Source organism: Strigops habroptila, chromosome 21, assembly GCF_004027225.2.
Source record: "Strigops habroptila isolate Jane chromosome 21, bStrHab1.2.pri, whole genome shotgun sequence".
NCBI classification, from domain to species: Eukaryota; Metazoa; Chordata; class Aves; order Psittaciformes; family Psittacidae; genus Strigops; species Strigops habroptila.
Genome location: NC_044297.2, coordinates 246,064 through 273,786, shown reverse-complemented (window position 1 = coordinate 273,786; position 27,723 = coordinate 246,064). Strand labels below are relative to the sequence as shown.

The 27,723-nt window shown below is 60.6% G+C and overlaps 4 protein-coding genes across 9 annotated transcripts; 2 read left to right on the top strand and 2 right to left on the bottom strand.

Annotated features, from left to right (window-relative positions):
• Positions 1 to 1,853: 1,853 nt before the first annotated feature.
• On the top strand, positions 1,854 to 9,973 carry SLC20A1 (solute carrier family 20 member 1). 2 transcript variants are annotated; one of them, XM_030510143.1, is made up of 11 exons: positions 1,854 to 1,947; positions 2,099 to 2,563; positions 2,643 to 2,783; positions 2,868 to 2,953; positions 4,234 to 4,330; positions 5,882 to 6,001; positions 7,458 to 7,706; positions 7,790 to 8,339; positions 8,421 to 8,606; positions 8,842 to 8,926; positions 9,304 to 9,973. In XM_030510143.1, exons 2-11 carry the CDS (start codon positions 2,245 to 2,247, stop codon positions 9,463 to 9,465), a joined length of 1,995 nt encoding a protein of 664 aa, XP_030366003.1. In that variant the 5' UTR covers positions 1,854 to 1,947; positions 2,099 to 2,244; the 3' UTR covers positions 9,466 to 9,973. The 2 variants fall into 2 exon arrangements, with proteins under 2 accessions (XP_030366003.1, XP_030366004.1); XM_030510144.1 differs by having other exon boundaries at positions 1,875 to 1,947; positions 9,281 to 9,351.
• Positions 9,974 to 10,301: 328 nt separating this feature from the next.
• LOC115618511 (cytosolic purine 5'-nucleotidase-like) lies at positions 10,302 to 14,520 on the top strand. 4 transcript variants are annotated; one of them, XM_030510159.1, is made up of 18 exons: positions 10,302 to 10,344; positions 11,318 to 11,391; positions 11,474 to 11,591; positions 11,672 to 11,767; positions 11,855 to 11,946; positions 12,056 to 12,113; positions 12,218 to 12,311; positions 12,432 to 12,485; positions 12,591 to 12,674; positions 12,771 to 12,812; positions 12,890 to 12,997; positions 13,091 to 13,157; positions 13,228 to 13,398; positions 13,542 to 13,593; positions 13,682 to 13,742; positions 13,842 to 14,018; positions 14,144 to 14,245; positions 14,334 to 14,520. In XM_030510159.1, the coding sequence occupies exons 2-18, from the start codon at positions 11,373 to 11,375 to the stop codon at positions 14,394 to 14,396; spliced, it is 1,458 nt and encodes a 485-aa protein (XP_030366019.1). In that variant the 5' UTR covers positions 10,302 to 10,344; positions 11,318 to 11,372; the 3' UTR covers positions 14,397 to 14,520. The 4 variants fall into 4 exon arrangements, with proteins under 4 accessions (XP_030366019.1, XP_030366018.1, XP_030366017.1 ...); XM_030510158.2 differs by lacking the exon at positions 10,302 to 10,344 and adding an exon at positions 10,872 to 10,969 and having other exon boundaries at positions 14,358 to 14,520; XM_030510157.2 differs by lacking the exon at positions 10,302 to 10,344 and adding an exon at positions 10,872 to 10,969 and having other exon boundaries at positions 14,340 to 14,520.
• Positions 14,521 to 15,934: 1,414 nt separating this feature from the next.
• On the bottom strand, positions 15,935 to 22,893 carry CKAP2L (cytoskeleton associated protein 2 like). The gene is made up of 9 exons (XM_030510142.1): positions 22,764 to 22,893; positions 22,029 to 22,095; positions 20,047 to 20,113; positions 18,768 to 19,813; positions 18,242 to 18,434; positions 17,398 to 17,553; positions 16,859 to 16,922; positions 16,405 to 16,549; positions 15,935 to 16,314 (listed from the first exon to the last, which is right to left on the bottom strand). Exons 1-9 carry the CDS (start codon positions 22,789 to 22,791, stop codon positions 16,071 to 16,073), a joined length of 2,010 nt encoding a protein of 669 aa, XP_030366002.1. The 5' UTR covers positions 22,792 to 22,893; the 3' UTR covers positions 15,935 to 16,070.
• A 1,966-nt stretch (positions 22,894 to 24,859) lies between these two features.
• On the bottom strand, positions 24,860 to 27,037 carry LOC115618514 (interleukin-1 beta-like). 2 transcript variants are annotated; one of them, XM_030510163.1, is made up of 6 exons: positions 26,400 to 27,037; positions 26,266 to 26,314; positions 26,008 to 26,185; positions 25,731 to 25,901; positions 25,464 to 25,609; positions 24,860 to 25,375 (listed from the first exon to the last, which is right to left on the bottom strand). In XM_030510163.1, exons 1-6 carry the CDS (start codon positions 26,444 to 26,446, stop codon positions 25,163 to 25,165), a joined length of 804 nt encoding a protein of 267 aa, XP_030366023.1. In that variant the 5' UTR covers positions 26,447 to 27,037; the 3' UTR covers positions 24,860 to 25,162. The 2 variants fall into 2 exon arrangements, with proteins under 2 accessions (XP_030366023.1, XP_030366021.1); XM_030510161.1 differs by having other exon boundaries at positions 26,266 to 27,037.
• Between the last annotated feature and the right edge of the window lie 686 nt (positions 27,038 to 27,723).

The following is a 27,723-nucleotide window of genomic DNA, read 5'->3' as shown; positions in this document are numbered from 1 at the left end:
TTGCACATCTTGCCTCTTGTCCTGCCTGTGGGAACAACTGAGAAGAGTCTGGCTCCCTCTGCTCCATTCCCTCCCTGTATGACACTCGCAGGGCTCTGCACATCCAGGGTGCCAGGGTCCATCTGCACAGCAGCAGGACCCATTGGTGCTCCAGCTCTTCCCGCTCCATCACCTGCAGCGCCACTGGGGTGCATCCGCCCCATGCCCAGGTCCTTCATGATGACATTGAACAGGACCGGTCCCCGCATCCACCCCGGGGCAGACCATGAGCCACCGGCCTCCAGCTGGACTTTGTGCCATGATCCCCACGCTCTGGCCTGGACACTCAGCTGGGTTTCGGTCCAGCTCACTGTGCACACAACTAACCATGCTCCTCTGGTTGATCTGAGAGGATGGTACGCCTGGCAGTTGCACTGAGCGGCAGGTACAGAACACCCTTTGCTCATCCGCCAAACTGGTCACCTCACTGCAGGAGGCCACCAGACTGGTGAAGTGCCTCCTCCCCTTTGGCAGCCCATGCTGACTGCTCCCCATCAGCTTCTTGTTCTTCATGCACATGGAAATGGTTTCCAGGTCTTCACTCTTGTCTTCTTTGAAGGTAGGAGTGGTGTTTTGCTCGACTCCAGTCCTCAGGAAGCTCTCCCACTCAGCAGGAATGGTCAAAGCTGGCTTGGATCCAGCTCCTCCAAACCCGCCAATGCTGCTGACTCCTGTTGGGCCCCACATGTCACCTGGAGGTGGCTCAGGAAGCACCCTGACTGCATCCCCGTGTGCACCCCATGCAACTGATGCTGCTCCCCACATGCTCGGAGCTGCACCCCATGTATTCAGAGCTGCCCCTGGCCACCTCTGCCCCGCAGTGGTGCAGACACACCCGGGTCCCCTCCGGCTTTGGGGATACAGGGGCATAGACCCGGGGGCCCAGGCCATGGGCCCTCCCAGCTTCATCCAGGGGAGTCTGCCTCACTGCCACAGGCAGATGGGGCCACTCCGTGGTGACCGGGATGTGGGGAGGGGACAGGGCACAGGGGTATCCCCTGTTCCCGTCTTGGGGGCTCAGAGGGACGATGGGACCCCAGGCTCTGGGCACGGTCCCCCCTCGGCTTCCCCCTAGCCCCACGCCGCGGCCCCTGCGCCCAGCACCGCACGTGGCCAAGGACAGGGGGCCGCGGGGACACGGCACGGACTCTGGCCGGTGACGCGGTGGCAGCGGGGCCGGGGCATCCCGGCCGCTTCCCCCGGGGGCTCACGTCACCGGCGGCCCCGAGCGCTGACCCGTACGGCGGCCGGATACCCGCGGTGCGGCCCGATGAGCCGCGGTTCCTGCCGGGCAACGGTCACCCCGAGGCAGGAACGGGAACTGCCATGTGCACGGGTGTGTGTGTGCGCTCCCCGGGTCGTGCTGCCCAGGCTGGGGGGGGGCGCTGCGGGTACCCACGAACCAATCGGGCCCCCCCAGCGCAAGGCCCGGTGCTCTGCGGCTTGGTACTGCCCGACCCGGTGCCGCACCGGGGCTGCGCCTGGAGCGGGGCCCAGCCCTGGGCCCGGGCGGCGCTCGGAGCCGAGCCGGCCCGGGCCGGAGCAGGCCCACGCGGTGCCGTTCAATGCCGTTCCGCTCCGTTCCGCTCCGTTCCGGCCGGGCCGCGCCGCCGCTGGGCGCGCACGTGGTGCCGCGGCGCGCTGCCCGCGCGGGGGCGCGGCGGGGTGGGGCCCTGCGCTCGGCGCTGCCCAATGGCGGCGCGATCTCGCCCCTCCCCTGCGGCAGGCGGGCCAATGGGCGCCGCGGACGGAGCACTACGTCAGGGCAGGGGGCGTGGCGCGGTCACCTGTGGGGGGGGGGGGAGGCGCTTAAAGCTGCGGCGGCGGCAGCGGCGCCAGTCGGGGGCGGAGCGGGGACACCCGGGCGGACCGGCGGTCACTGGAGCGCGGCGCGGCCTCGCCTTGCCGGTGAGCGGCGGCCTCGGGCTGGGCGGGCTGGCGCTGGGCTATGCTATGCTGGGGCGGGGCGGGCACATGGCGGCGGGAGCGGGCGGTGGTGCGCGCGGGAAGGGCCGTTATCCGGTGCTTCCCCCCGCGCTGATCCCGGTCTCTCCCGCAGGATGAGGAGCGGCGCAGGCCATGGCGAGGTGCACGGGCCCCCGCGGCTGGCGGGGCCGTAGGACGGCAGAGCCCCCTCGCTCCCTATAGCGGCCCCAGGCCTCCTTTTGAACTTCCCACCTAATTTATTAACCCCCTGCCTGAGCCATGGACCCGACCCCCGCCGTGCCCCCCGCGCCCATGGCGGACTTCCTCTGGATGCTGATCCTGGGCTTCATCATCGCCTTCATCCTTGCCTTCTCTGTCGGCGCCAATGATGTGGCCAACTCCTTTGGCACGGCGGTGGGCTCGGGGGTGGTGACCCTCCGACAGGCCTGTGTCCTGGCCAGCATCTTTGAGACCGTGGGCTCTGTCCTCCTGGGGGCCAAAGTCAGCGAGACCATCCGGAAGGGGTTGATTGATGTGAACGTGTACAACTCCACGCAGCAGCAGCTGCTGATGGCGGGTTCGATCAGTGCCATGTTCGGTGAGGAGCAGAGGGTCGAGGTGTGGGGCACTGGGGTGTCCTGGTGATGCTGTCTCACCAGGTTCTCCTTCTTCTCCAGGATCCGCTGTGTGGCAGCTTGTGGCTTCATTCTTGAAGCTGCCCATCTCTGGTACCCACTGCATTGTTGGGGCAACCATCGGCTTTTCGCTGGTGGCCAAAGGGCAAGAAGGTGTTAAGTGGTCTGAGCTGCTAAAGATTGGTAAGTCTGGCTCATGTGGCCACCACATGCACCCCGGGCTCCCCTCCTGGCAGTGGGACACTGATCCTGCCTCTTCTCTCCTAGTGTTGTCCTGGTTCATCTCACCCCTCCTCTCAGGCACCATGTCTGCTGTCCTGTTCTTCCTCGTCCAGAGGTTCATCCTCCGTAAGGTGAGGGCTGTTCACCTGTTTTCTGTCCCCTTGGGGCTCACGGGTGGTCCCTCCTCTGCCAGTCGGGTTATGTGCACCAGAACTTCTCCAGGCATATCCACCCTTATGCTGGCACTTGGGTGAGCCCTTCAGAGGAGCCAAAGGGATGAGAGAATGAGACCTGTAGCTGCTCCGCAAAGCGGAGCCTGGGGGGTGAAGAAGTGTCACTTCACCTCCTCCAGAACATCCCGGCCAGGCATCTCCTGTGGTTTCCAACTGGTGAAGTAGCCGAGAGTTGGGAAGGTCAGAGCTGCTCCTCAGGCTTTTCCTAAGTCCTGGCCCAGGGCTGGACCTCCTCTTGTGCCAGGCTGCAGATAAAGGCAATGGCAGCAGCCATGGCTTTTGTGAAGCCAGGAAGGTCTCTTGTGCTGTGGGAACTGAGTTTTCTTCCCACCTGGTGCCCCAGGTGAAGCGAGGTGCAGGTTCTGGGAACATGCACCCACTGCTGGGACTGTCCAAAAGCCCAAGTAGAGGAATTGGGCACCCAAAAGTGCTTGAAATGGAGGTGGCAGCTTTAGACCTCATCTTTGAGATGATAATGGTCCTGCAGTGCAGGATGCTGCCAGCCCAGAGCAGGGATATCCCAAGGAGCTCCAGTGTTTTGTTCTGCATACTTGAGGTTAACTTAAATTATTTTAGGTCTTGGCTCTATTTCTAACCTAAAGAGATGTTAAGATCTTGTCGCTGCTAGTCTCTACCTGGCAGCCCTTGTAAAACAATTCAGCATTGCTGCTGTCAGAGTCCCCTTGCGTAACTGGCCTTTCCGAGCTGGGCCGGCCCTGTCACGCTTTGTTCTGGAGCTGAATAGTCCAGTTGCTCCCTCCTGCTTGGCATGCAGAAAGGCTCAGTGTGTTTGTACTGACGTTAGACCCCAATTGCTGGGCAGCAGCAGAGATTAAGTGCTCCTGCTGCTCGGATGAGGGCCTCTCCATGCAGGTATGTGCCCAAATAAGCTGCTTTGTGAGTAATGGGGCACTTTTATTTCATCCAAGTCAGCTGGACTGAGGTAGAAGCTTTTGTCTTGGGATGCTCGGCTGGTCCTGCCCTGGGTCACCTCCTGGGTGACAGTGGCAGCTCTGCGGGTGACTCCTTAGGAGCTGTTGAGAGTGGGAGCGTGGTGTCTGGAGCTGCTGTCAGCAGCTGACCCAAGGCACCAACCCCCTTTTGGGGAAGGGGCTGCTTCCGGGCTGCTGGGAGCCCTCAAGGCCCAGCTCTCCGCAGCAGTGTTCCGTGTTTTGCAGGCTGATCCCGTTCCCAACGGCTTGCGAGCTTTGCCCATCTTCTACGCCTGTACTGTGGGGATCAACCTCTTCTCCATCATGTATACTGGTGCCCCTTGTAAGTACCTGTCAGAACGCTTGCACCTGAATTTATAAACCTGTTACAAAACCTCCATTAAATGCACGATTTACCCCTTTTTTGCTTTACAGGGCTGAAATCTCCTAGAAGGCGGCTGGCCTGTGCCGGTTTCGGAAGGCTGCAGGCTAGCGTGCGCTGAGTTCTGGGCTAGATAGTTGTCCAACCAAAGAGACCTGCTCAAACTAAACCCCTCCAGACATTTCTCCTTAGACTTCCCAGGCCTGGCAGATAACAGGACACTTCCCCTTCCCTTCTTTTACCTGTGCTAAAACTCAGGTACCTGGCTGCTGCTGGAGAGACTCCTCAGGCTGCCAGTAGCGAGGTTATAGGAATAGGGCTGGGGGCTGTGCCTCTGTGTTCTCCTGTCCTATGAACAAACTCATTATCTCTGGTGAGAGGAGCTGGCACCTGTACCAAGAAGAGGAGTTTGTGCTGCAGCTTGAAAAGCCAAATTGCAATGCTTGTTTGGCTGTTGTGTAGGGGACAGGATGTGGGCAGGGGTAGGAGAGGGTTTGGCAGGGGAAGGTGGCTTTGCCTGTGGAGCTGGAGTCTCTGTAACCTCCGTCGCCGGGGTGTCTTGGCACGAGCTGTTGTTGGTCTGAGCCTGGGTTTCCTGTTGTGGAGGAGCCACTGGAGGTGGGGTGAGGGCAGTGAGCGCCAGGTCTGTCTGTAAACAGAGGCTGGAAAAGGGATGTCAGCTTCCCCTTCCCAGCCCGGGGTGCTGCCGAGGGCACCGGTGCTGCCCCGAGGTCACGTTATCACTTGGCACCCGGGGGGTGGGTGCGTGTTTATCCTCGGCTCAGCTGCAGGAGGGCTGGGTGAGCTCCGTGCCGCTCCAGCGCAGGGGCTGGTACAAGCAGAGCGCCAGGAGCGTGGGTACAGCAGTGATGTGCTGGTGGTGGAGCAGTGAGTTATTGCCTGCAGCAGCAGGCGCAGGAGCTGAGCGGTCACAGGCACCCGATACCTCACCCAGGGGCTGCAGAGGGCTGCGGGATGCCAAAGGGCTGCTAAAAGTCACGCCACGTGTGAGAGCGCTTCTAAGCGGGTCACCCAGCACCTTGGCTGCCTCTGCTGGAGCTCCTGGGAGCAGGAGAGTCTCCCCCACTGCAGGCGGTGGTGTGGGGCTCTGGAGGGGGGAGCAGCCCCGGTCCTGCTTGTCCGTCCCCCCCCCAGCCGGGGACGCGGTGCAGCCGCTGCAGCAGCCACGCGGGTGCTTTGACATTGCAGCAAGGGAGGAGACAAGGGCTGAGAGGAGCCTCTGGGCACGCACCAGCCCCCGGCTGCATTTGGCTGCAGGAGAGGGAGGGAAAGTATCTACACATGTGATAGATGAGCTTGTGGGGGGAGAGTGTAAGCGGGGGGGTTCCTGTGTGGGTTAAGTGATGGCATTCCAACAGTGGTTCTCCCTAGCAGGTGAATTAGCTCAGGGATGTTGCAGGTGATGGGGTCCCCGTACTGGGAAGAGCAAAGTCATATGTGGAGGAGGCTTTTGCCTGGAGGTTTTCAAAGATCCGTTGTTTTATTTCCTAGTGCTGCGCTTTGACAAACTTCCTCTGTGGGGTATCCTCCTAATTTCGGCGGGGAGTGCTGTTGTCTGTGCTCTCATCATCTGGTTCTTTGTATGTCCGAGAATGAAGAAGAAAATTGAACGTAAGTAACGCCTCTCTTTGCAATCCCTTGGGGAAGGGCACACTTGGACTAACCAACTTCTTTTCCCAGCCGGAGATCTCATTAGCTGCAGGGCTGTTATTAGCAGGGACTCCTCAGCTTCAGTTATCGCTTAAGCTGCTTGGCAAACCCTGAGTCACTGGGGCACATCTCATGGAGCTGGGCCCTGCTGCCTCCCGAGACCCCTCACAGGAGCTGTTCTGCTGGTACCTGTCAGCTGCTTCTCTCCTCAGACTGTGCAGGATGGCAGTAGATACCAAAAGCTTGATTGCCCTTTAATAGAGGAGAGGAGAAGGCAGGAGAGACAACCCGCCTGCTAACCAGTGTAACCTTTAATCCTCCCTGTACCTGCTGATCAATCTTTGGCCTGGCAGATGCAGATCACAAGCCTAAAGCTGTGTAAGCTGATGAAATCCTTTTCCTGGAGCAAAAACGTCTATTGAAAGGCATCCAAAAGAGCAGTCAGTCCCCGGCTCTGCCTCCTGGAAGTGCCGGCAGCTCTCCTGGAGTCGTGTGTGGTCTTGCATATAAATGTCATGTGCAGGCTGGGGGACCCGAGGTGCTGGAGATGGGGGATAACCAGTGTCCTTGTCAGACCGGTGTAACTGGGATGTGACTAACAGCTTTATGGCCACCCTCGACAATCTTCCAGCTGTTTGAGCTTCGGCTTAACTGCGAGGAGAGCATCGCTGCAGGGGCTTGATGCCAGGCTGAGGAGCTGGAGGCCACAGCCTGGCCCTTGCAGCGAGCAAGCTCTCCGGGAACGGGTCATGTTTGTGACCAGGAGGTGGTTTTTGTTGTTGTACGAAGGAGCTGACCTCATGTTTTCACCTGGAGAAAAACATGCTTTTCCCGGTAGAGGGGGAGGAACGGCCTCCGTTTCCAGGGCTTGGTGCTGTAGTTTGGCTTTTCCAGTGGGACAGGAAACCAGGCTGCCCTCGGGAGGTGGGGGCTGGCTCCTGTTTGGGTTTGTCACCCATCAGTGGGAGCTGGAGAGGAGCCCGGGCTGGCCGGAGCTGATGGGCTGGCAGAGCCAGGTTCTCCTGGGTACCTTCCCATTGGCTCCAGGGGTCGCAGCCACCCCAAGGGCAGATCCAGAGCATCCTACGGCTGCCGGGAACAGGGGATGGGACAAACATGGCCCAAAGAGGAGCCTCTGCCATAGGAAAAATGGGCATAAAAGCCCCATAATGGTGCTCACCACACCCCGTGTGGGTGGTTGGGGTCTATAAATAGGAGATGAGTTGGTTTGTGACTGTTTGGCTGCTGTGCCCAGGCCAAGGTGTGACTGCCCAACAGCTTCCAAAGTTCAGGATGGGGGGGAAGCTGTAAATTTTATCTAGCCACCATAAATGTGCGTGGCAAGGGCCATGGGCTGGCTCGTGGCCTTGGGTGCAGTGGTGGGAAGGGGTTTGATGGCAGCTGCCTCCCTTCACAGGAGAAATCAAGTCGAGTCCTTCTGAGAGCCCCTTGATGGAGAAGAACATCAGCCCCAAGGAGGAGCAGGAGGAGCCCAAGGTGCCCCTGGGTGATGCCAAGAGCCCTGTTGCTGATGTGGGGTTGGCTGCGCCCCAGCGGGCCCCGGTGGAGGAGAGGACGGTCTCCTTCAACCTGGGAGACCTGGAGGAGGCCCCGGAGCAGGAGCAGCTCCCCAGCCTTGACCTGAAGGAAACCAGCATTGACAGTGGTGAGAGCTGGGGGGTGCTATGGGGTTGCTGGGTGGTCTCCCTCCATCCCAGGGTGCTCAACCCAGGCCGTGTCCCTTGTCAGGAGCCGTGCGGCTGCCCAACGGGAACCTCGTCCAGTTCAACCAGGCCGTGGGCCACCAGCTGAGCTCCAGCGGGCAGTACCAGTACCACACCGTGCACAAGGACTCGGGCCTCTACAAGGAGCTGCTGCATAAGCTGCACTTGGCCAAGATGGGGGACTGCATGGGGGACTCGGGGGACAAGCCGCTGCGGCGCAACAACAGCTACACCTCCTACACCATGGCCATCTGCGGCATGCCCCTGGACTCGCTCCGCGCCAGGGACAGCGAGGACATGGAGAAGCTGACGTGGCCTGTGGCGGACACCAAGAAGAGGGTCCGCATGGACAGCTACACCAGCTACTGCAACGCGGTGGCTGATGCCCACCCGGCTGCCGACGTGGACCTGAACACGGCCCAGGCGGAGATGGGCATTGCCGACCGTAAGGGCAGCAGCGGCTCCCTGGAAGAGTGGCAGGACCAGGACAAGCCTGAGGTGTCCCTCCTCTTCCAGTTCCTGCAGATCCTCACAGCCTGCTTTGGCTCCTTCGCTCACGGTGGCAACGATGTCAGGTCAGTTGGGTCAGCAGGTTGCTGGTGCCCTTCTTGCCCCGAGCTTCTGGCCCTCTAGACCAGATCTCCTTTCCCTTCCAGCAATGCCATAGGGCCCCTGGTCGCACTCTACCTGGTCTATCAGACGGGCGATGTGGCTACCACGATGCCAACTCCCATCTGGTTGTTGCTCTACGGGGGTGCGGGGATTTGCATCGGTTTGTGGGTCTGGGGAAGGAGAGTCATCCAGACAATGGGGAAGGACCTGACACCCATCACGCCATCAAGGTAAGGCCTTGCTGTGGGGCAGGGGGAGGCTTCAGGCAGCCCTGGAGCTGCATCCTGCTCCTGGAGCCCTCTCCTTTCTCTCTTGGGTTGAGCGTGGCCCTGCAAGACCTTCTCTGCACCCCTTGGGGGGTCACTGTGGGGGTCTGGATAGGCAAGAGAGGAGCTGCCCCTGCTGGGCGCTGGACAGTGAGGGTTGGCTGGTGTCCTGGTTCTCATGCGTTTTGTGTCTTTGCAGTGGCTTCAGCATCGAGCTGGCGTCTGCCCTGACAGTGGTGATTGCCTCCAATGTTGGCCTCCCCATCAGCACAACCCACTGCAAGGTAGGTGGGGGCTGGTGGCGGCTGGGGGCAAGCTCAGCTCCCCCCAAGCCTGGCGCTAACCAGGCTGAGCTGTGCGGGAGGTCCTGGACCTGGCTGCCCTTCAGCTCCCAGCTCTGCCATTTGCATCTCAATGTGGGGCTGCCCAGGGCTGGGGGGGGAGTCCCTGCGTGCAGGGACACTCACGGAGGTGATCGAAGGACAAAACCCCCTTTCATGGAGCCCTGGCCTCTGCCAAGTGGCCGTGGGAACTGGGGTGCTGCAGTGCCCTGTCCCGGCTCAGGGTGGCAGCTCCTCACTGGGCTCTGCAGGGTCCCCTGGGACTGGAGCCACCTTGGTCAGGGGGCTATGGGGCAGTGCTGACCATGGTCCCCGTGCAGGTGGGCTCGGTGGTCTCAGTGGGCTGGCTGCGCTCCAGGAAGGCCGTGGACTGGCGCCTCTTCCGCAACATCTTCATGGCCTGGTTCGTCACCGTGCCCATCTCGGGGCTCATCAGTGCTGCCATCATGGCTGTGTTCAAGTTCGCTGTGCTCAAGGTGTGAGGACACCGGTGCTTGCGCTGCTCCTGCTGCTGCCCTTGCCCCGGGAGCTGGGGGCTCGTCCTGCTGGGGCCATCGTCACCTCTGGGGCTGCTTCAGTCCTGCCCCGTGTTGTCACTGAAGTATCTTTCTGTTGTTTGTTTTTTTTTAATACCCGTGTCCTGGCGCTCAGTTTCTGGGGGGCAGCGTCTGCCCCCGCTGTGACTCCCCTGCTGCGCTGTAGCTTTAGATTAGCAGTTATGGGAAGCCACTTCTCTTGATTTTAATGACTGGTTAAGGTCCCCTGGCAGTGATTCCTCCTTGAGTAAGGACGGGGGCTGGCCCTTGCCCCCCCGGGCAGGGCTTGGGGCTGTCCTTCCTCCCCCCCGGGCTGTGCTGTGTTCAGCTTTGCCTCCATTGCTGTCGTGGTGTGGACACCAGCTGCTGCCCAACCATCCCCCTGGGGGGCAGCCCCTGCCCCCCCCCCCCCGGCTGCTACCTCGGACTCAATAAACATTTCCTTCGTATGCCAGTGGTGCCTCTGTGCTGGGGCAGGGGGGTGATGGCCCCATGTCCTGGCCCCTGTCACTCACATGCTGCCCCATGGCCTCTGCCTGGCCCCATGCCTTGGGAGGGAGCGGGGACTGGGGTGCCTGATAAGAGCCCCACATGTCTCCTGGTGTCATGGGACTGGCTCTAAACAGGCCCGGGGGGGGTGGGTGGTTTATCATGCCCCACACCTGGGGAGCGGGGGGTCAGTTCCTGACTCCCTATTGCCAGCCCCATGTCAGCAGCTGCTCCTCTGTCCACTCCATGTCCCCATCCCAGGGATGCTCCCTCCCAGCCCGGGTCAGGGCCGCGCACTGGGACCCACGTCACCCTGTGGTGGTGCAAGAGCAACTGGTGATTGCGGCGGGACCGCGGCTGGCACCGGGCCGGGGGGGGCAGCCGCGTACCCCCGGGGATCCCTGGGGGGAAGGGATGGGTCATGCCCCGCGGGGCTGTGACCCACCGGGATGTGCCCGTTTCCCGCGGGCACCGGGTTGTGGGTCTCGTTCCTCCGGTGTGAGGTGCCCGGGCGCCAGCCCCTCCCCGCGGCGCCCATCGGGGCAGTCTCGGGGCGGCGGCGGGACCTGTCCTTGACCCCGGTTAATGATTCGCCGCTGGTCGCCCCCCGCTACCGGGGGCGAACACCGGCCCCAGCGCCCCCGGGCGGGCACCGCGGGGGCCTGGGGAGGGGGAGCCCCTGTTGGGGGTGCCCGGGGGGCGCTGCTCCACGGGAGGGCACGGGGGGGGGTGTCACCGGTCCATTGTGGGGGTCCCCACCCCAGGGTGCCCCCGGTCCCGTCCCGGCTGTTGCGCCTGGGGGGGGGCCGGACCGGGGGCCGGGTCGGGGCGGTCCCGCGGGGCCCCGTTAAAGCGGCGGCGGCCGCAGGCGCCGGCCCGAGGCGGCGGCGATGGGCAGCGAGGGGGAGCGCGGCCCGGGGCAGGGCGACCCCCGGGCGCTGCGGAGGGACTGCCTGCACCGGTGGGAGCGGGAGCTGCGGGGGACGGGGGTGTGGGGGACACTGGGGGGGTGGCAGGACCTGAGGGAAGGACCCTGGGGGGTGCGGAGGGGGCAGGGGCCCTGGGGGCCCCCATGTAGAGCAGGCGGGCGAGGGGGGGCAAGCCCGGGGGTCACCATCCCCCTTCCTGCCCCCCCTGCTCCGGCTCCATTTCCAGCTCAAAAGCCCATTTTTCTGCTCCAATAACTCACTGTGGGGCCCCCGGGCCAGGGCTGGGGCTGGGGGGGGGCCGGTCCCCATCCCCTCCTCACGCCACCCCTCAGCGCTACACACCCCCCCCCACCTCCCCATAACCCCCCCATCGCCCCCAGGATCTTTGTCAACCGGAGCCTGGCGCTGGAGAAGATCAAATGCTTTGGCTTTGACATGGATTACACCTTGGCCAGTGCGTTTGGGGGCCCCTCGGGGGGTGGGTTGGGGTGACCCCCCCCCAGCCCCGCTCATGCCCCCTCTGCCCCCATGTACAGTGTACAAGTCCCCCGACTATGAGGAACTGGCCTTCATGCTGCTGCTGCAGCACCTCGTGTCCATCGGGTACCCCCACGAGATCCTCGCCTACAAATACGACCCCACCTTCCCCACACGGTGAGGGGCGTTTGAGGGGGTGAATCACGGGGGGGGTGTCACGGTGGGGACCCCCGCCAGCTGATGGGGTGTGCACGCAGGGGGCTGGTGTTCGATGCCCTGTACGGGAACCTGCTGAAGGTGGATTCCCACGGGAACCTGCTGGTCTGTGCCCACGGCTTCCGCTTCCTCAAGGGGTGAGTGAGGCTGGGACCCCCCCCCGGGGCTGGGGGGGGGCCGCAGGGGGCCTTGGCATGAGCTGCAGTTCCGTGCTCCCTCCCCAGGGCCGAAATCCTCCACTATTACCCCAACAAGTTCATCCAGAGGGATGACATGAAGCGCTTCCACATCCTCAACACCCTCTTCAACCTCACAGGTGAGCGAGGCACCCCCACCATGAGCCCCCCCCACCCCCCGGCCATGTTGGGGTGCTGCCACCCCCCCTCCATGCCTCCCATTCCCCCTCTCACACTCCCCCCCCCCAGAGGCCCATCTCTACGCCTGCCTCGTGGACTTCTTTACCAACTGCTCCAAATACATCAAGTAAGAGGGAGAAGGTGGGGGGACCTGGTGTACTGGGGAGGGGCTTGGGGGGGCTCTCCCTTTCGCGGGGCAGCCCCTTCACATTCTCCCCCCCCCCGCTGCAGCTGCAACACTGGCTACAAGCACGGGAACCTCTTCATGTCCTTCCGCAGCATGTTCCAGGACGTGCGCGAGGCCATGGACCATGTCCACCTCTCGGTGAGGGCAGTGGTCAGGGGCCCGGGGCGGGGGTTACTGGTGGAGGGGGTGCTGAGGGCACTGGGGATGCCTCCCCCCACTCTGGGGCGGTGTTTGCCGGACACCCCGTCCCCTCTGCAGGGCTGCCTGAAGGAGAAGACTCTGGAGAACTTGGAGAAATATGTGGTGAAGGACGTGAGTGTCTGCGGACCCCTCCCCGGAGCCCTCCCCACCCCGCTGCCCTCGGCCGGGTCCCCGTGGCCCCCCCGGGCCCCCCTGTGCTGACTTGCTCCTTGCCAGCCCCGTGTGCCGCTGCTGCTGAGCCGCATGAAGGAGGTGGGGAAGGTTTTCCTGGCTACCAACAGCGACTACAACTACACCGATGTGAGTGGGGGGGCTCTGTGTGCGTGTCCCGCCCGGGGGGGGGGGGGCAGCACAGGCTGGGGGCTGTCAGGGGCATGATGCTGGGTGTCCCCACAGGCCATCATGTCCTACCTGTTCGACTTCAGTGATGGGGACAAGGTGAGTCTGTCCCCACTGGGGGTTATAGGGAGGAGTGGGGTGCCACCGGCAGCCCCTAGCTGACACCCCACTTCCAGGCTGGGACCCCGCACCGCCCCTGGAGATCCTATTTTGACCTGATCGTGGTGGACACCCGCAAACCGCTCTTCTTTGCTGAGGGCACCGTCCTGCGCCAAGTCAACACGGTGGGGCTGCGGCGCCGGCCGAGGCACCGCGGGCTGGCCTGACCCCTGGGTGGGCACCGGTGACAGTTCCCGTCCCGGGGCGCTGTTTCGCAGGACACGGGGAAGCTGCGCATCGGGACGTACACCGGCCCCCTCCAGCACTGCGCCGTCTACTCCGGCGGTGAGCCGGGCTCCGCGGGCAGCACGAGGGGACGTGCCTGCGCTGAGGCCCTGACGTCCGGCTCTCGCAGGCTCCTCGGACGTGGTGTGTGACTTGCTGGGTGTGAAGGGCAAAGACATTCTCTACATGGGCGACCACATCTTCGGGGACATCCTCAAGTCCAAGAAGCGGCAGGGCTGGCGCACCTTCCTGGTGGTGCCCGAGCTGGCACGTGAGCTGCAGGTCTGGACGGAGAAGAGCGGTGAGCAGAGCCCGGGGGGGTGCCTGAGCTTCCTTCCCCCCCCGCCTCGACAGCCAGACCAGCCCTGGTGGGACACGCCCGTGTCGGTTGTGCCAGGCAGTGGGGACGCTGCCTGTGCTGAGCCGGCCTCATTGGTCTCGCAGAGCTGTTTGAGGAGCTGCGGAGCCTGGACCTCTTCCTGGCGGAGCTGTACCAGTAAGTGGGCATGGGGTGGGCTGGGGGCAGTGGAAGGGGGGTGTGGGCACCCGTGGGGGACCCTCCAGCCGGGTTTGTCCCACTGCAGGCACTTGGACAGCAGCAGCAGCGAGCACCCGGACATCAGCTCCATCAAGCGTCGGATCCAGGTGATGCCCGGGGGCACCAGCGCACAGCTCAGACCCTCCAGAACCCCCCGTTGGGGAACCCTGTGGTGCTGGGTGCCCTGATCCCTGCTGCACCCACAGAGAGTCACACATGAGATGGACATGTGCTACGGGAAGATGGGCAGCCTCTTCCGCTGCGGCTCGCGCCAGACACTCTTTGCCAACCAGCTGATGCGCTACGCAGACCTCTATGCCGCCTCCTTCATCAACTTCCTTTACTACCCCTTCAGCTACCTCTTCCGGGCCCCCCCAGTCCTGGTAAGCTGCTCCCGGCCCCCTCTGCTCACCTGCCGTGCCTCAGTTTCCCTGATGGAGGCGTTCGGTGGGCACCCAACCCCTTGGCTGGTGGGTGCCGGCCGCTCTCAAAGTCTTCCCCGCTGCAGATGGCTCATGAGTCCACGGTGGAGCACGGCCGTCTGGACGTGGGTGAGGCTGGCACAGCCCTGGCACCATGGCTGGCCCGGCACGGCCACCCCAGCCCACAGGTGAGCCACAGAGACGAGGCCATGGGGTTCCCAGCATCAGCACCCTGATGCCGGTGGAGCCCTGTGCCCACTGATCCGCTCCCCTCAGCCTCAGGTTGGTGGTGTCCCCCAGGACTCCAGTGGGGAGGAGGACGATGATGAAGAAGCCTGAGCCCACCCCAGCACCAGTGGCTGCTGAGCTGCCGGCCCCTGGGAAGGCGTTCAGTGGCCCTGGGCTGCCCGGGGCTCCCAATCTCACTCGTGGCCCCCGGGAACCCCGGCTCCCCCCAGCCTGGGGCCAAGCAGCACCAGGGGCGCCGGCAGCACCGCTGCGGGGTGTTGCTGGACCCCCATCTGCACCATCGCTGGTCTCTGCAGCACCTCCAGCTTCAGAGGTTGCTCAAGCCTTGAGGGCTCTGGAGGTGACTGCTGCTCCGCAGAGTTCCCTTCACCTGCCCTGGCCCTCCTCTGCCTCTGCCCTTTCCTATTTATAAGATGCTCAAACTCATGGCACAAGAGAGATGTAGAATTGGCTGTTCTGAAGGAAAACTGCTTCGCCCCTGAGCCTGGGACATGGAGGCAAAGGGCAATTCCAAAATCTTTGGCCAGCAGCTTGGTGCAAGCCCCTGGATGAGGGTGGCAGCTCTGAGACATACCCGCCCCCCACCAGCAGTGCCCTGCACCCCGCTGGGAGCCCCAGGCTGGAGCCAGGCCCATGCTGGGACATCCTGATGCTGCTCCAAGGCTTCTCCTGGCAACGATGTTTCTCAGTAAAGATGCTGAGCCAGTGCTGATGGTGGCTGTGTTGAGAAGGGGCCAAAAGGGGGGGCTGAGGACAGGACTGCTGCTTGCTGGGGACCAGGAGATGACATCAGGGGTCCCTTTCACCTCTTTGCCACAGGGGAAATGGTGCCAGCCCCAGCACCCACCTGTGCCTGGGCGGGGGACAGCCCTTGGGGGCAGCAGGGTGCTGCTAAGGGGCACTGCAAGTGGGGCTGCACCCCCAGAGCGTGAACAGCAGGTCACAGAGGGGATTCTCCCCCTCTGCTGAGCTCTGGGGAGACCCCCCCCTGCAGTCCTGATCCAGCTCTGGGGCAACAGCACAAGAGGGACGTGGAGCTGCTGGAGTGAGTCCAGAGGAGGCCCCGGAGCTGCTGCGAGGGCTGGAGCAGCTCTGCTCTGGAGCCAGGCTGAGAGAGCTGGGCTGGGGCAGCCTGAAGAAGAGAAGGCTCCTGAAGGGGAGACCTTAGAGCAGCTCCAGTGCCTAAAGGGGCTCCAGGAAACCTGGAGAGGGGCTTTGGACAAGGGCCTGTAGGGACAGGCAAAGGGGGAATGGCTTTAACCTGCCAGAGGGGAGATTGAGATGAGCTCTGAGGCAGAAGCTCTTCCCTGTGAGGGTGCTGAGGCGCTGGCACAGGGTGCCCAGAGAAGCTGTGGCTGCCCCATCCCTGGCAGTGTTCAAGGCCAGGTTGGACACAGGGGCTTGGAGCAACCTGCTCTAGTGGAAGGTGTCCCTGCCCGTGGCAAGGGTTAGAGCTGGAGGAGCTTTAAGGTCCCTTCCAACACAGACCAGGCTGGGAGTCGAAGAGGTGCCGCAGCCAGACTCATATCATCCTACTGCAGGAAAAATCACAGCCAAGGGCAGGCCCAGGGGACACAGTCCACCCCCCCCAGTCCACACACTGCATCCCTACAGAGAGGTTTTATATATTTAGAACAGTGCTTATATATTTGAAACAGGCTTATGTGCCACACCTATTTACAGTTAATAGGCAACAAGAGGAGTCTGTGAAGTGCATGGAGCATGTGCAGGGCACCAAGCAGCCTGCACCCTGCTGGGAATCCCTCAGCAGCACTCGGGGGAATACAAACTCAGCCCCTCCAGCCCCGCCACCTCCGGCAAAGCCTTGTTTTTCCGGAAGAAGAACTGAGTCTCCTCCTCAGCATCCAGGATTTCACTGAGGGACGACACCACAGGGTCATGGTCCTTCAGCATCTCTGGGTAGCGCCTCCCAACCCGCTCTATGCGCAGCGAGCGCCGCACAGGGGTCAGGAATTTCAGCGCTGGGCCTTCCAGCAGCTCCCTTCCTCTGCACGGAAAACGAGGCCTTTAGGTAAATCCTGCAGCGAGCACGGGCACTGCGGGTGTTTGCTGCCAGGAGCAGGCAGCTCAGCCTTACCTGGATGCAGAGGTAACCTGTAGCTTGATTGAAGCAGGCAGGCTGGTCAGGGACCTGCCTGGCAGGCACGGAGTCGCTGTCACATGCTGCCTCTTGCTCGGGCTCGGCGTCGTGGGCTCCTCAGGACCTGGCTCAGCCTTTTCCCCTGACAGGAGAGGCAAAGGGCAGTGCAGTTGCAGCGAGGGTAGAACAGGGCAGCTGGGGAGGGAGTACAACATGCTCTGGCCACAGCGAGGGAATCTTGCTACAGAATCATGCTGGGCCGGGACCATCCCCAGCCCTGGCAGAGAAATCTTGCCCCGTTTTTGAGATTAAGACTCTGGACTTTCACAACCCTCAGTCTCCATCAGAGTCAAGGGTGCTGGGACAGACTGCAAACCGTGCTGCTTCCCTGCCTGCAGCAACAGGGAAACCAGCCTGCCCATGCTCCAGTGGCCTCGCATGCACGTATTACCTTCTGGTGTTTGGTCTGCAGCCTTCAGAATATTAAGGACAACTTCTCTGAGGTCCTGCAGCGGCTGCAGGGAAAGCAGAGTGGAGGTCAAGGCAGGCCTGACTTGGGAATGGAGACCAGAGTTACAGCCGAATAGGAGAAGAGCTTTTTGCTGCATCCATGCTGGAAAGAGTGGCAAAAGGCTGCAGGATTCCCCTTCTCCAAGGGGGGAGCTGTCCACACCCAGGCTCAGCCACAAACCCCACCACATGCTGCAGCTGTGCTGCCCAGACCAGCACCGAGCTGCTGGCACATCACTTCCAGCTATAGCTCCAACACAGCACAGGGTGCATGTGCTTCCTTGGCCCCGTTCCCACCCGCACAGACCCGCTGGCTGGGCTGAGTAAAGCCAAAGGTGTCAAAATGGGACCAGCAGCTCTAAAGTGCTTTTTCACAAGTGCTGCTAAAGTCATCCCAGAATCCAACCCTGGAATCTGGAGGAAACCTGCTTGTGCAGAGGCAGGGAATCCGGGGAGCTACCAGAGATGCACCTCACTCACCACAGCACCAGCACAGACCGCAGCTCTGTACAGCCCTGCTGCGTCAAAGGGGCCGCTCCGGGCGAGCAGTTTCGCTTTGCAGATCCAGAAGTTGGCAAATTTCTCTGCTTGGGGCACGTGGGACAGCACCTCCGAGATCTCCTCAGTCTCAACATCCTGCGAGAAGGGCAAGGTCCCAGAGACAAGTGTCAATTGCAAGGGCCAGAGGTGTGCACCGGGGAGCTGTCAATGCACAACCACTCTCCCAGCGCTCTCTATGAAAGGGAGGGTCTGAAGAAGCTGGTTTTGCAAGTCTCCGGTATGACTGTGGACAGGTAACAGTTTTCCTGCCTCAATTTTCCCCTTTGCAAAATGAGTCCGGTATTTCAGACGGATGTTGAGGGACAGGTTCCTCAGTGCTGGCACTAATGGAGCCACCAAACCCCAGAGCAGGGCTGGTGGTCAGTGTTCCCAGGGTGATACTGCACAGTGGCTGTGACGTGCCTCGGGGGTGATGCCCACCAGGGACGTGCCTCAAGCCAGCTCAGCCAGCCTGGGTTGCTGCTGCAGAAGCTCCAGCTCCAGACTGCCCTGCCAGGCACCAGGACACCAGCAATGACACACATGTGCCCCCCGTGACCAGGTATGGCTCCATCTTCCCCATCTCGCTGCGTGTCTTTGGCCTATCCGTAACTCCTTGAGGACTTTCCCTGCACGCAATGCTACCCCTCTGGCAACTGCAGCCCAGCAGGAATGTTTGCTCCAACCCCCTCTGCGCTGTTGGTGGAACGTGGCCCTACCCTCATCTCCCAAGATGCTCCAGGGGAAGAGGAGCCCATCTAAGCAGCTTCTTTCCCATTCTCACCTCCTCAATGAGCTTCAAGCACTCAGTTAATACATCGTTGATCTTCTCCAGGCAGAGCTCCTCTGGTTTCTCCTGCTTTTCTTTCTCCTTGACGTTTCTGCCGGACAGCTTCACTGCCTTCTTCTGAAGCAGCATCATAGGTGGCCGCTTGTATGTCTTGCCTTTGGATGCCAACCACTCCTCCAGCTGTTTCCTGTCAAAGGACCAAGGGACCACTGTCATCACCCCAGCAGACCACCAGCTCTTGCCAGGCTACTGTTTTCCCTTGGAATCTCCCTCTAGCCAACTTCAGCGGCTTGGGAAGAACCAGTACATCTATCCACAGTTGGTGGGAGAGGAAGCCAAGGTACCACCAAGCCTCAAACCCACCCTCCCCTTTTCTGGGACACCAGCCTCCACACAGCTCACTAGTAAGGGGACTTCGGACCCTGTTTTCAGCAGATTGGTGCAGGTTCACCCAGTTGAACACTTTAAACTCTGCTGTCCCCTGGAAGCAAGGACAGAGCTGGCCAAAGCTGCTACTTACTTACGATCTGCTGCTGACAGGTTCTTGGGAACACGCCTCGCCTGTATGCCACTTGCCTTTGGCAGCTCTGCTTTAAGTCCCTCTCTCCTCCTAAAATTGCCGTCAACTGCTTGACTTTTGGAGCCATGTGTGCTGCGAGGCTGGCTTCGGGGGACTGTCACTTGGGATGCTGCTGCACATCCGGGAGGCACCGCCTTCATGTCCTTCCTATCCAACTCCCCTTCAGCCAGGGACCTTTGCCACTGCACGGTGCCACCTGGCTCCAGCCTGGCGTTCAGGCTTGTGGAGCCCTGGGGCCTGCTAGAGGCCAGAGGCTTTGTGGGAGATCTTTTCATTTGGGGGGGTCTACTCTGGTGCTTAAGACTTCCCACTGGAAGCGTGCAGAGCGGCTTCCCTGTGGGCTGCCTTCCTGTGTTAGGTTTTGCCTGGTTTGCCCCTGGGTTTTTACGTAGCAAATGAGTAGACGTAGCGAGTGGCCAAGGGGACTGCAACAGCTGAGTTTTGATACTTGGGTTTTGAGACATGCTCTTTGAGCCTCGCAGAGTTTTCCTAAATTTATCCTGAATTGGCTCTTCCTTAGCCTGGTGGCTGTTCATTCTGTCCTTTGGGCCCGTGATGGTTCTTGGCATTGTGGCCGAGCTTTGCCTGTGAGCCAAGATGTGTGTGGAGGCTTGCGCATGGACGTTTTCTCTGTTGCACACCAGCCTGTCCTCCAGACCCTCATCTGGAGAGCAAGTTGTCCCAGGAGAGGGGTGATCATGTCCAGTCTGAGGTGCTGCAGTGAGGTGCTGCGCAGGCTTCTTGTTCCTTTCTGGATTTAGGCGACCAGAGTTTGCAGTTGGGAGCCTCGCTCTGGTCTGTGCAGAGTGGCTCGTGGGAAGCTTTGCGCTCTTCCTCGGCTGCTCTGGACGCGCCACCGCTGCTCTCTGGGATGTGCTGGAAGACTTCTGCTGCACAGCGAGGCCAGCACGCTGCGTGGGTTTGGCACCAAGCTCGCTGTCACCCTTCGCCACGCTTCTGAGAACATCCTTCTTGTTCCTGTTGACCTGGAGACACCAAGTGAAACTCAGCTCAGCTCGTTCACATCCCAACAGCTTGCTCCTGCCCCAGCCCTGCCAGCCCAGGGGTGACAGAGCACTTGTCAACAGAACAGGAACACAACAGGCTGCTGGCTGCACCCTGTTTGGGGTCAGGAACTCACCACCCCGATTTGACCCTGTCTGGCCCGACTCCCTCCAAGCATGAAACACAAAACTAGACTCAAAAGATCTCTACTTACATGCTGCAGTTTAGAAACTGGTTCTAAGGGAGGATTCAGGTGATTTGTCCGGTCCTTTAAAAAGGGTCTGTAAGAAGTCAAACAGAGATCAGGCATTTAACAGTTATTGCACAAAAGGTTAAATATCAAAACCACTGCTGTCTCAGTCACAGGAGCTTAAAGAAGCTTTTGGAAACCAAAGACCTGTCAAGGAAGTACCACGTAACATTAATTTTTTCTTTTGCATGGGAACAGAAAAGCAGCACAAAATACTGTACACAAAAAGCAACACAAACCAGTCCTGCATGCACCTCTGGAGTCCTCAGAACAGGAAAGACATGGACCTGTTGCAGGGGGTCCAGAGAAGGGCATAAAAATGATCAGATGGATGGAACACCTCTCCTGTGAGGAAAGGCTGAGAGAGTTGGGGTTGTTCGGTCTGGAGAAAGCTCCAGGGAGATGTAACTGCAGCCTCTCAGTTCTTAAAAGGGGCCTATAAGAAAGATGGGAAGAGACTTTTTAGCAGGGTCTGTTGCGACAGGACGAGGGGTAATGGGTTTAAACTAAAAGAGGGGGGATTCAGACTGGATGTGAGAAAGAAATTCTTTACAATGAGGGTGGTAAAACACTGGCACAGGTTGCCCAGGGAGGTGGTAGATGCACCATCCTGTCTGTGGTTCTGAGCAACCTAATCTAGGTGAAGATGTCCCTGCTCATTGCAAGGGGTTGGAATAGATGACCTTTGAAGGTCCCTTCCAACCCAAACTACTCCACGATTCTATGACTGACATCCAAGGTTGCCACAAAACTTCTGGCTTTCACTGACACAACAACTCCCGCAGGCAGTGGGTCTGCAGGTTTGGAGGCTCCTGCTGCCCCGCTGCAGGTCACAGCAGTGTCCCAGAGGCAGAGTTCACTGTGTCACAGCGAGCTGCAGCCCCACAGCTGCCCAGGCACCGGCAGCAGAGCAGGGACGTGGGAGAGCAGCGCTGGCTGTCAGCTCCCCTCATCCTGCCCTCCTCCTCCCTGACATGCAGGCAGTGGTGTGGTTCTCCCACCCCTTGCTCCGGAGCCTGCAGCTCAGCCATTAGGGAAGATTAATGCCTGTGCAGATCTTTTTCTGTAATGAAAGAGCACAGAGAGTTAGAGGATTGTTCTCTATGCAAGTGGTGTACTAAGCCATAAAGAAAGATCATGAATCTTCTCTCCTCATTTCTATTATATTAGCTGTATTTTCCAGAGCCCTGGTACCAGAGACCGTTTTGCTCTTTTTGGTCTCTGATCCCGCTTCCCTTTATCTTCTCTCCCACAGAGAAATTTTACAGCTTCCCCTGCACTGCAATGTCATGAGGAATACTCACTGCAAGAGGGAGGCTCTCAAGCGTTCAGGTTTGCCAAGCACGTCAGTGGTTGTGGGAAGGTGCCTCGCTGCCCTCACGCAGGCTGGTTCCAGAGGAACTGAGCAGGGCAGAGCCAGATAACTCCCTGAACACATGGTTCTGACTATTCCTTTCTAAATGCACTGAAAATGCCCCTTCCTAATATTAACCTATCCCAGAAGGCCACTGAAAGCTGCTATTAAAAAGCAGCAGTGACTTGAGCCACCCTTTATTCAAGGCCCAGCTACGAAGCTGAATTGTTGGCAAAAAGGCAGGAGCTGCCAGACACAAGTGCTGAGATGAGAAAGTTTGAGACCCAGAAAATACCCAGAAAGGACAATATCAACCAGCAGGAAATGTCAACATTCAAACCATCCCTTTGCCTGTGCTGCCAGTAACTCCACAGAGCGCTGCTGGATGCCATGGGGCCGTGCTGGGCGCTGCTCTGGCAGCAAGGCACAGGCAGGAGGTGATTCTCTGTCCACCAGTGAATCGCTGCAGGGAGAAGGCAGACCCTGGCAAGGCAGGAAAACCCAGCTACTCCTCAGAGAATCATGGAGTGATTTGAATCGGAAAGGAGCTTTACATATCACCTTGTCCAAATCCAACATCCTCCTGACTTACTTTGCACTTGGGCATTTCGGCTTTCCTCTGGCTGCAAGGTAGTCCTGGCGCCGCCTCCTGCACTCTTCTGCAAAGAGATGGTGGGAAATGCAGTGCACACACCACAGCCTCAGTGCTGGATCAGAACGAACGTGTTTTACACTCACAGCACTACTGCGCAGCTCCCCACCTGAGCCTGGCAATGCTGCTCCCAGCACACGGTGTTGCCCCCAGGCTCATGGGCACATAAAGAGCAGAGCTCTCCAACCCTCACAGCATGATGCTGCTTAAAACCTCGGTTGTGTGGGGCTTGGTCAGCTTTCAGAAGGAAAGGGGAGATGCTGCCGATGACCCTGCTTCAACTACATACCCCGTAAGCCTGTACCTGCTGTGGCCAAGCCCCGGCTAACACAGGCTGGTGGGAAGTGAGGTGCCTCAGTGACAGGGGATACCTCTGGCACCCCCGGTTTGGCTGCAGCACCTCAGGGCAGCACTGCCACGTCCCCAGAGCCCTGCCCCTGGCCCTGGGGCTGTGCAATGCTCACCTGACCGACAGAGAAGCCGGTCCGTGCCCTGGGCTCTGTGGGTATCTCAGCCCCCCTGTCCCCCAAGGTTTCCACAGAGCGACCCCGTGAGCCCTGCCCCGGTGCACCCCACCAGGCCACCCGAGCCCCTGGACACCCCCAGCCCTCGCTCAGTTGCGATGGCCCCAACCACTCCCGCCCGTACCCAGCGGCCCCGGCCGCGGCCGCTCACCCTGAGGGACCGTCCCGGTCCGCTCCATGCCGAGTACCCGCCACCACCGCCAACCGCCGCGCCGCACTTATTGGCCAACGCCTTCTTCAAACCAACCAATGGAGAGCGCGAAACCGGCGGCTCCCGACGGGGTCGGCGGGCGAGCAGAGTCGCGATTGGCTAGCGGCGGGCAGGAGGGCGGTGACAACACGCCCTGTCCGGCAGCCCCGCACACAGCGGGCGGGCGAGGGCATGGGCGGGGGAGGCTCATTGGCTGCTGCCCCGTCCATTAGACCTGGTTTCCACCAATCATGGTGCGGGGCGGGGCGTGGTGAGGCGGGACATGCGGGGCAGCGCCAGGTCGTGTCGTGTCCTAGCCAACGTGCCATGCCACAGCACATCACACCGTGCTGTGCCAGGCCCTGCCACACGACACCATGCTATGCCATGCCACACCATGCCATGGAATGACATGCTAGGCCGTGTCATGCCACACCATGCCACACCATGGAATTGCCACGCTGCGCCATGCAATGCCATGTCATGTCATGCCAGACCATACTGTCACCAAACTCCGGGAAAGAAACTCTCCAACCAGAATCATGGAATCAACCAGGTTGGAAAAGACCTTTAAGCTCATCAAGTCCAACCTTTACCCCGGGACTGCCAAGGCCACCACTAACCCATGGCACTGAGGTCTCGGCTACACGGGGTGTGAACACTTGCAGGGACGGTGACTCCAGCCCTGCCCTGGGCAGCCTGTTCCAATGCCTGAGCACCCTCTGGGGAAGGAATTGTTCCTCAGCTCCATCTAAACCTGCCCTGGTGCAGCTTGAGGCCGTTTCCTCTTGTCCCATCCCTTGTTCCTTGGGAGCAGAGACCAGCCCCCTCCTGGCTCCATCCTCCTGTCAGGCAGTTGTAGAGAGCAACAAGGTCCCCCCTGAGCCTTCTCTTCTCCAGACTAAACCCCCCCAGGTCCCTCAGCCGTTCCCCATCACACTTGTGCTCCAGGCCCTGCACCAGCTCCGGTGCCCTTCTCTGGCCCCGCTCCAGCACCTCAATGTCTCTCTTGTAGTGAGAGGCCCAGAAATGAGACAGGATTCGAGGTGCAGCCTCACCAGTGCCCAGTGCAGGGGGACAGTCACTGCCCTGGCCCTGCTGCCACACTGGTGCTGAGCCAGGCCAGGATGCTGGTGGCTTCTTGGCTGCCTGGGCACAAGCTGCTCATGTTCAGCTCCATCAATCAACCCCCAGGTCCTTTCCCATGAGCAGTTTCCAGCCACGCTTCAGCCACCCTAACCCAGTGAATGAATGGTTAGAAAACAACACAACTGTTGCAGCACCGGGTGTTGGGGGATTGCTGTGCCTGTCACCCAGACAAGATAGGACACAGCTTATGTGCCTTCATTATATACATCTTATCCATGAAATGCCCACCCAATTCCCATTCCTCATGCTTATGGGAATTTGGGCAGATAAGGCCGTGGCACAGGCACTGTGAATTTGAGGAGTGGCTCCTGGGGGTCATGGAATCCTTGTAGCCTTCTCCATGGCTAAGTCTCCATATGCAGTGAATGACTAATTTGATTTGGCGTCAATTATACAGTGAAATACTAATTTAATCCAGTATCAATTCCATACTAGGCTTCAACATGGCAGGCCACACCACACCACAGCATGCTACGGGATGCCATGCAATGCCACACCATGGTACACCATGCTATGCCAGACCATGCCTCACCGCACCACTCCATGCCGTGCCATGCTACACCATGCCATGCCATGCCATGCAGTACACCACACCATACCATGCCATGCAGTGCCACACCACATCACACTGTGCTATGCTAGGCCAAACCACAGCAGGACATGCCACGCCACACCATGTCCCGCGGTGCTGCAGCCCCACCATGGCACACAGCAGTGGGACACGACCCAGCCACCCCCCGGCTGTGGGAGCGTCCTCCTTGGGGCCAGCCAAGCCCCCAGGCTGTGGGGTGACCCCCCACACCCTGGGCATTGCGCCCAGGCCTGGAGAGCCCGGAAAGCAGCTGAAACTGCAGGATTGCTCCCTCCATCCACCACCCCCCGCCTGAGTTCATCCCTGTGAGACACCATCCTGGGAAACCTTTTATTTCCACCTCCATTAGCAACAAATTCCAGATAACAAACCCACAATATTTCCAATGAAATATACAATAAATTAAAAGCAAGAGGTGTTACACAATAAATAAGAACAAGAGCATGGACAGACATAATAAATAAGTACAAATGGGGATAGGTCGGGCCAACAGGGCCCAGAGCTGCTATTTCACCTGAAATAGATTGGGAGGACGGGGGTCCCACTGGGGTTTGTACTCGGTACATACAGCCTGAGAACCAGCGACTGCCAGTTGGGTTGGGTGGGGAGCGGGGGCTCCTCAGTGCCTGCTCAGCTCGTAGGTGGCGATGTTGACCTGGTCGGGCTGGTTGGTGATGCTGACGGGCTGGCGGGGCTGCAGGGAGGTGCAGATGAACCAGCCGGGGAAGGCAGCCGACTCGAAGCGCGTGGTGCCTTCGCTCGGGCTGTCCAGGCGGTAGAAGATGAAGCGGGTCAGCTCCACGCTCTCGATGTCCCTCCTGACGTCAGCTTCCTACAACCAAGGGGGTGAAATGGGATTCAGGGTGGGGTGGAGCCCCCAGACCCAGCCGAGTCGGTGCCAGCGGGACCCCTCTGCTCACCTCGAGCTGCAGCATGGGCTCAGCACCGCTCAGCACACATGACATGTAGAGTTGGTAGCCCTTGATGCCCAATGCCACCGGCACCCGCCCGGTTCCTGGGCCACCCTGCAATGACTGAGGACGGTACAGAGCGATGTTGAGCTTCACTGCAGAAAGAAGGAATGAGTTAATGGGTGATCTGGAGCTGTGGGATGGCACCTGTGTGGTCCTGGAGATACTGGGCCTTGTTGGGGATGGGGACATTGGGTCAGGACTGTGTCCCCTCACCTTTCCGCCCGGCAGAGGGTCCCTGCAGGTGCAGGGCCACCAGCTGAGTGGGTGATTCCAGCACGAAGCACTTCTGGTCAATATCAAGGATGTCAAAGGACTGGGAACGGGTGTAGCGGTAGATGGGCGCTCCGGCGTAGCTGCCATTAATCCGCTGGAAGGAGACAGGCTCTGTGGGGAGGGAGACAGTCAGGGGAATGCTCATGATCCCCATTGCAAGAGCATCTCCCAAGAGCATCCCCCCGCTGGGCTGACACCCTGACATCCCCCTCCATACCGAAAATATCATCCAGGAAGTCCCCAAGGTCACTGTCAGCAAAGTCCTTGTGTGCCGGCTTGGTCACAGCTGCCACGAGGACAGCGGCCTGGCGAAAGGTCCTGGCAGGGTGTCCCTTGGTCACTGTCACCTGGATGCCCACCCCAGGCGATGCCACCTCCAGGTCCAGATGGGGTTTCTGGGGAAGAAAGGGGATGTGGGGTGAGAGGCCAGCTTCCTCACACAGGAGTCTCACCGTTTCCACCACACCAGTGTTACCTTCTGCAGGCAGAGGCAGTCAGGACCATAAAACGTCTCCTCATTCGGGCTAAAAGGCAAAGGGAGATGGTGAAGCCAGGGCCACCACGGCGGTATCACATCCTCCATGTCCCCTCCGGCACGGCCATGCTTACCTGCTGCTCTCCAGTGTGTCCAAATCAGGGACGAAAGCCATCTCCATTGCTGACTGCGAAACCCGGGGAGAGACCTGCTGGTACCTGTTGAGTGCTGCGGCACCCGGCTGCCTGCTCCTGCCTGTGCTGCCTGTTGGGCGCTCTCTGAGCCCAGTGTTGGCGCGCTGGGTTTTCAAGAGCCTCTGAAGGAAGTGCCGTCAGAGCGGGGTTTCCACCTTTCGCAATGCCTGGGTTTGCCCAGTTCCTCCAGAGACACCGAGAGGGCTGGGGAGCTGCCCCCGAACAGCACTGTGGGTCTGAGTGTGGGGCTGTGCGTGTGGAAGAATGGGGGGATGCTTTGGGGTTGGGGTGTGGAGCAGAGAGCAGGGGTGACATTCCAGGGCTGGTATGTGGGGCAGAGAATGGTTTGGGGTCAATGCGTGGGGCCAGTGCTCGTGTGCCAGCCCTCAGCGGCTGGGCTGACCCAGCAGGGATTGCCTCAGCCCCAGCCACGTCCAGGTCCCACTGTGATGACGCCCACCCTCGTCAGGGCTGGAGCTGCGCTGCCCGGAAGGGCCAGTGGCGCAAGTGCTGCAGCTCCACCATTTCCCCACGGCTTCCTCCTACGCTGCCCACAGCACTGCAGCTCTCTCCGTCACCCCTCCTGTCCCACCACCCCAACGTCAGGACCCCGCTGACCCCTGGTCCCTTGCACCCACCTGCACTACCTTGAGGCCACGGTCTCTGAGGACTCCGTGACTTTGGGGACTCTCCTTGCCACCGCCCCGCAGCACAACCCGCTCTGCCATGCGCCCATCCAGCGTGCTGGTGATTGCGCCATGCTGGATGTGCGTGGCTGGGCTTGCACTGCTGCGGGCTCTCGGGTGTTTTCCTGGGACCTGTTTCACTTCCCCAAAGTGCTGCCTACCCCCTGAGCTCCCGGGCAGCTCGGGGCTAGTGCTGCTGTGACTCAGCCGGCAGGAAACGGCCAGCAAGCGCACAACTCCCCAGCAGGCCCCGCTCCCAACCCAACTCTCGCAGGCTGTAGGTACCGAGAACAACCCCTGAGCTTCCCCTCACAGACTGAAACAGGAACAAAAAGCAGTTAGAAAGCCGAGCCGAGTGGGGGCCGGCACCCAGGCGCGCACAAAGGCTTTAGGATGAGTGCCTCCTGCACGGCCCTGCCTGTGCCCCTCTCTGCCGAGGCCGGCCGGCTGTCCCCATGCTGGGGTGCCCCAGCACGCCGGAGTTCCCCTGCGCCATGCTGGGGTCCCCCATGCCGTGGTGGGGGTTCCCGGCCTGTCCTGAGCTCCCCAGGCCATACCGAGGGTCCCTGGGCTGGCCC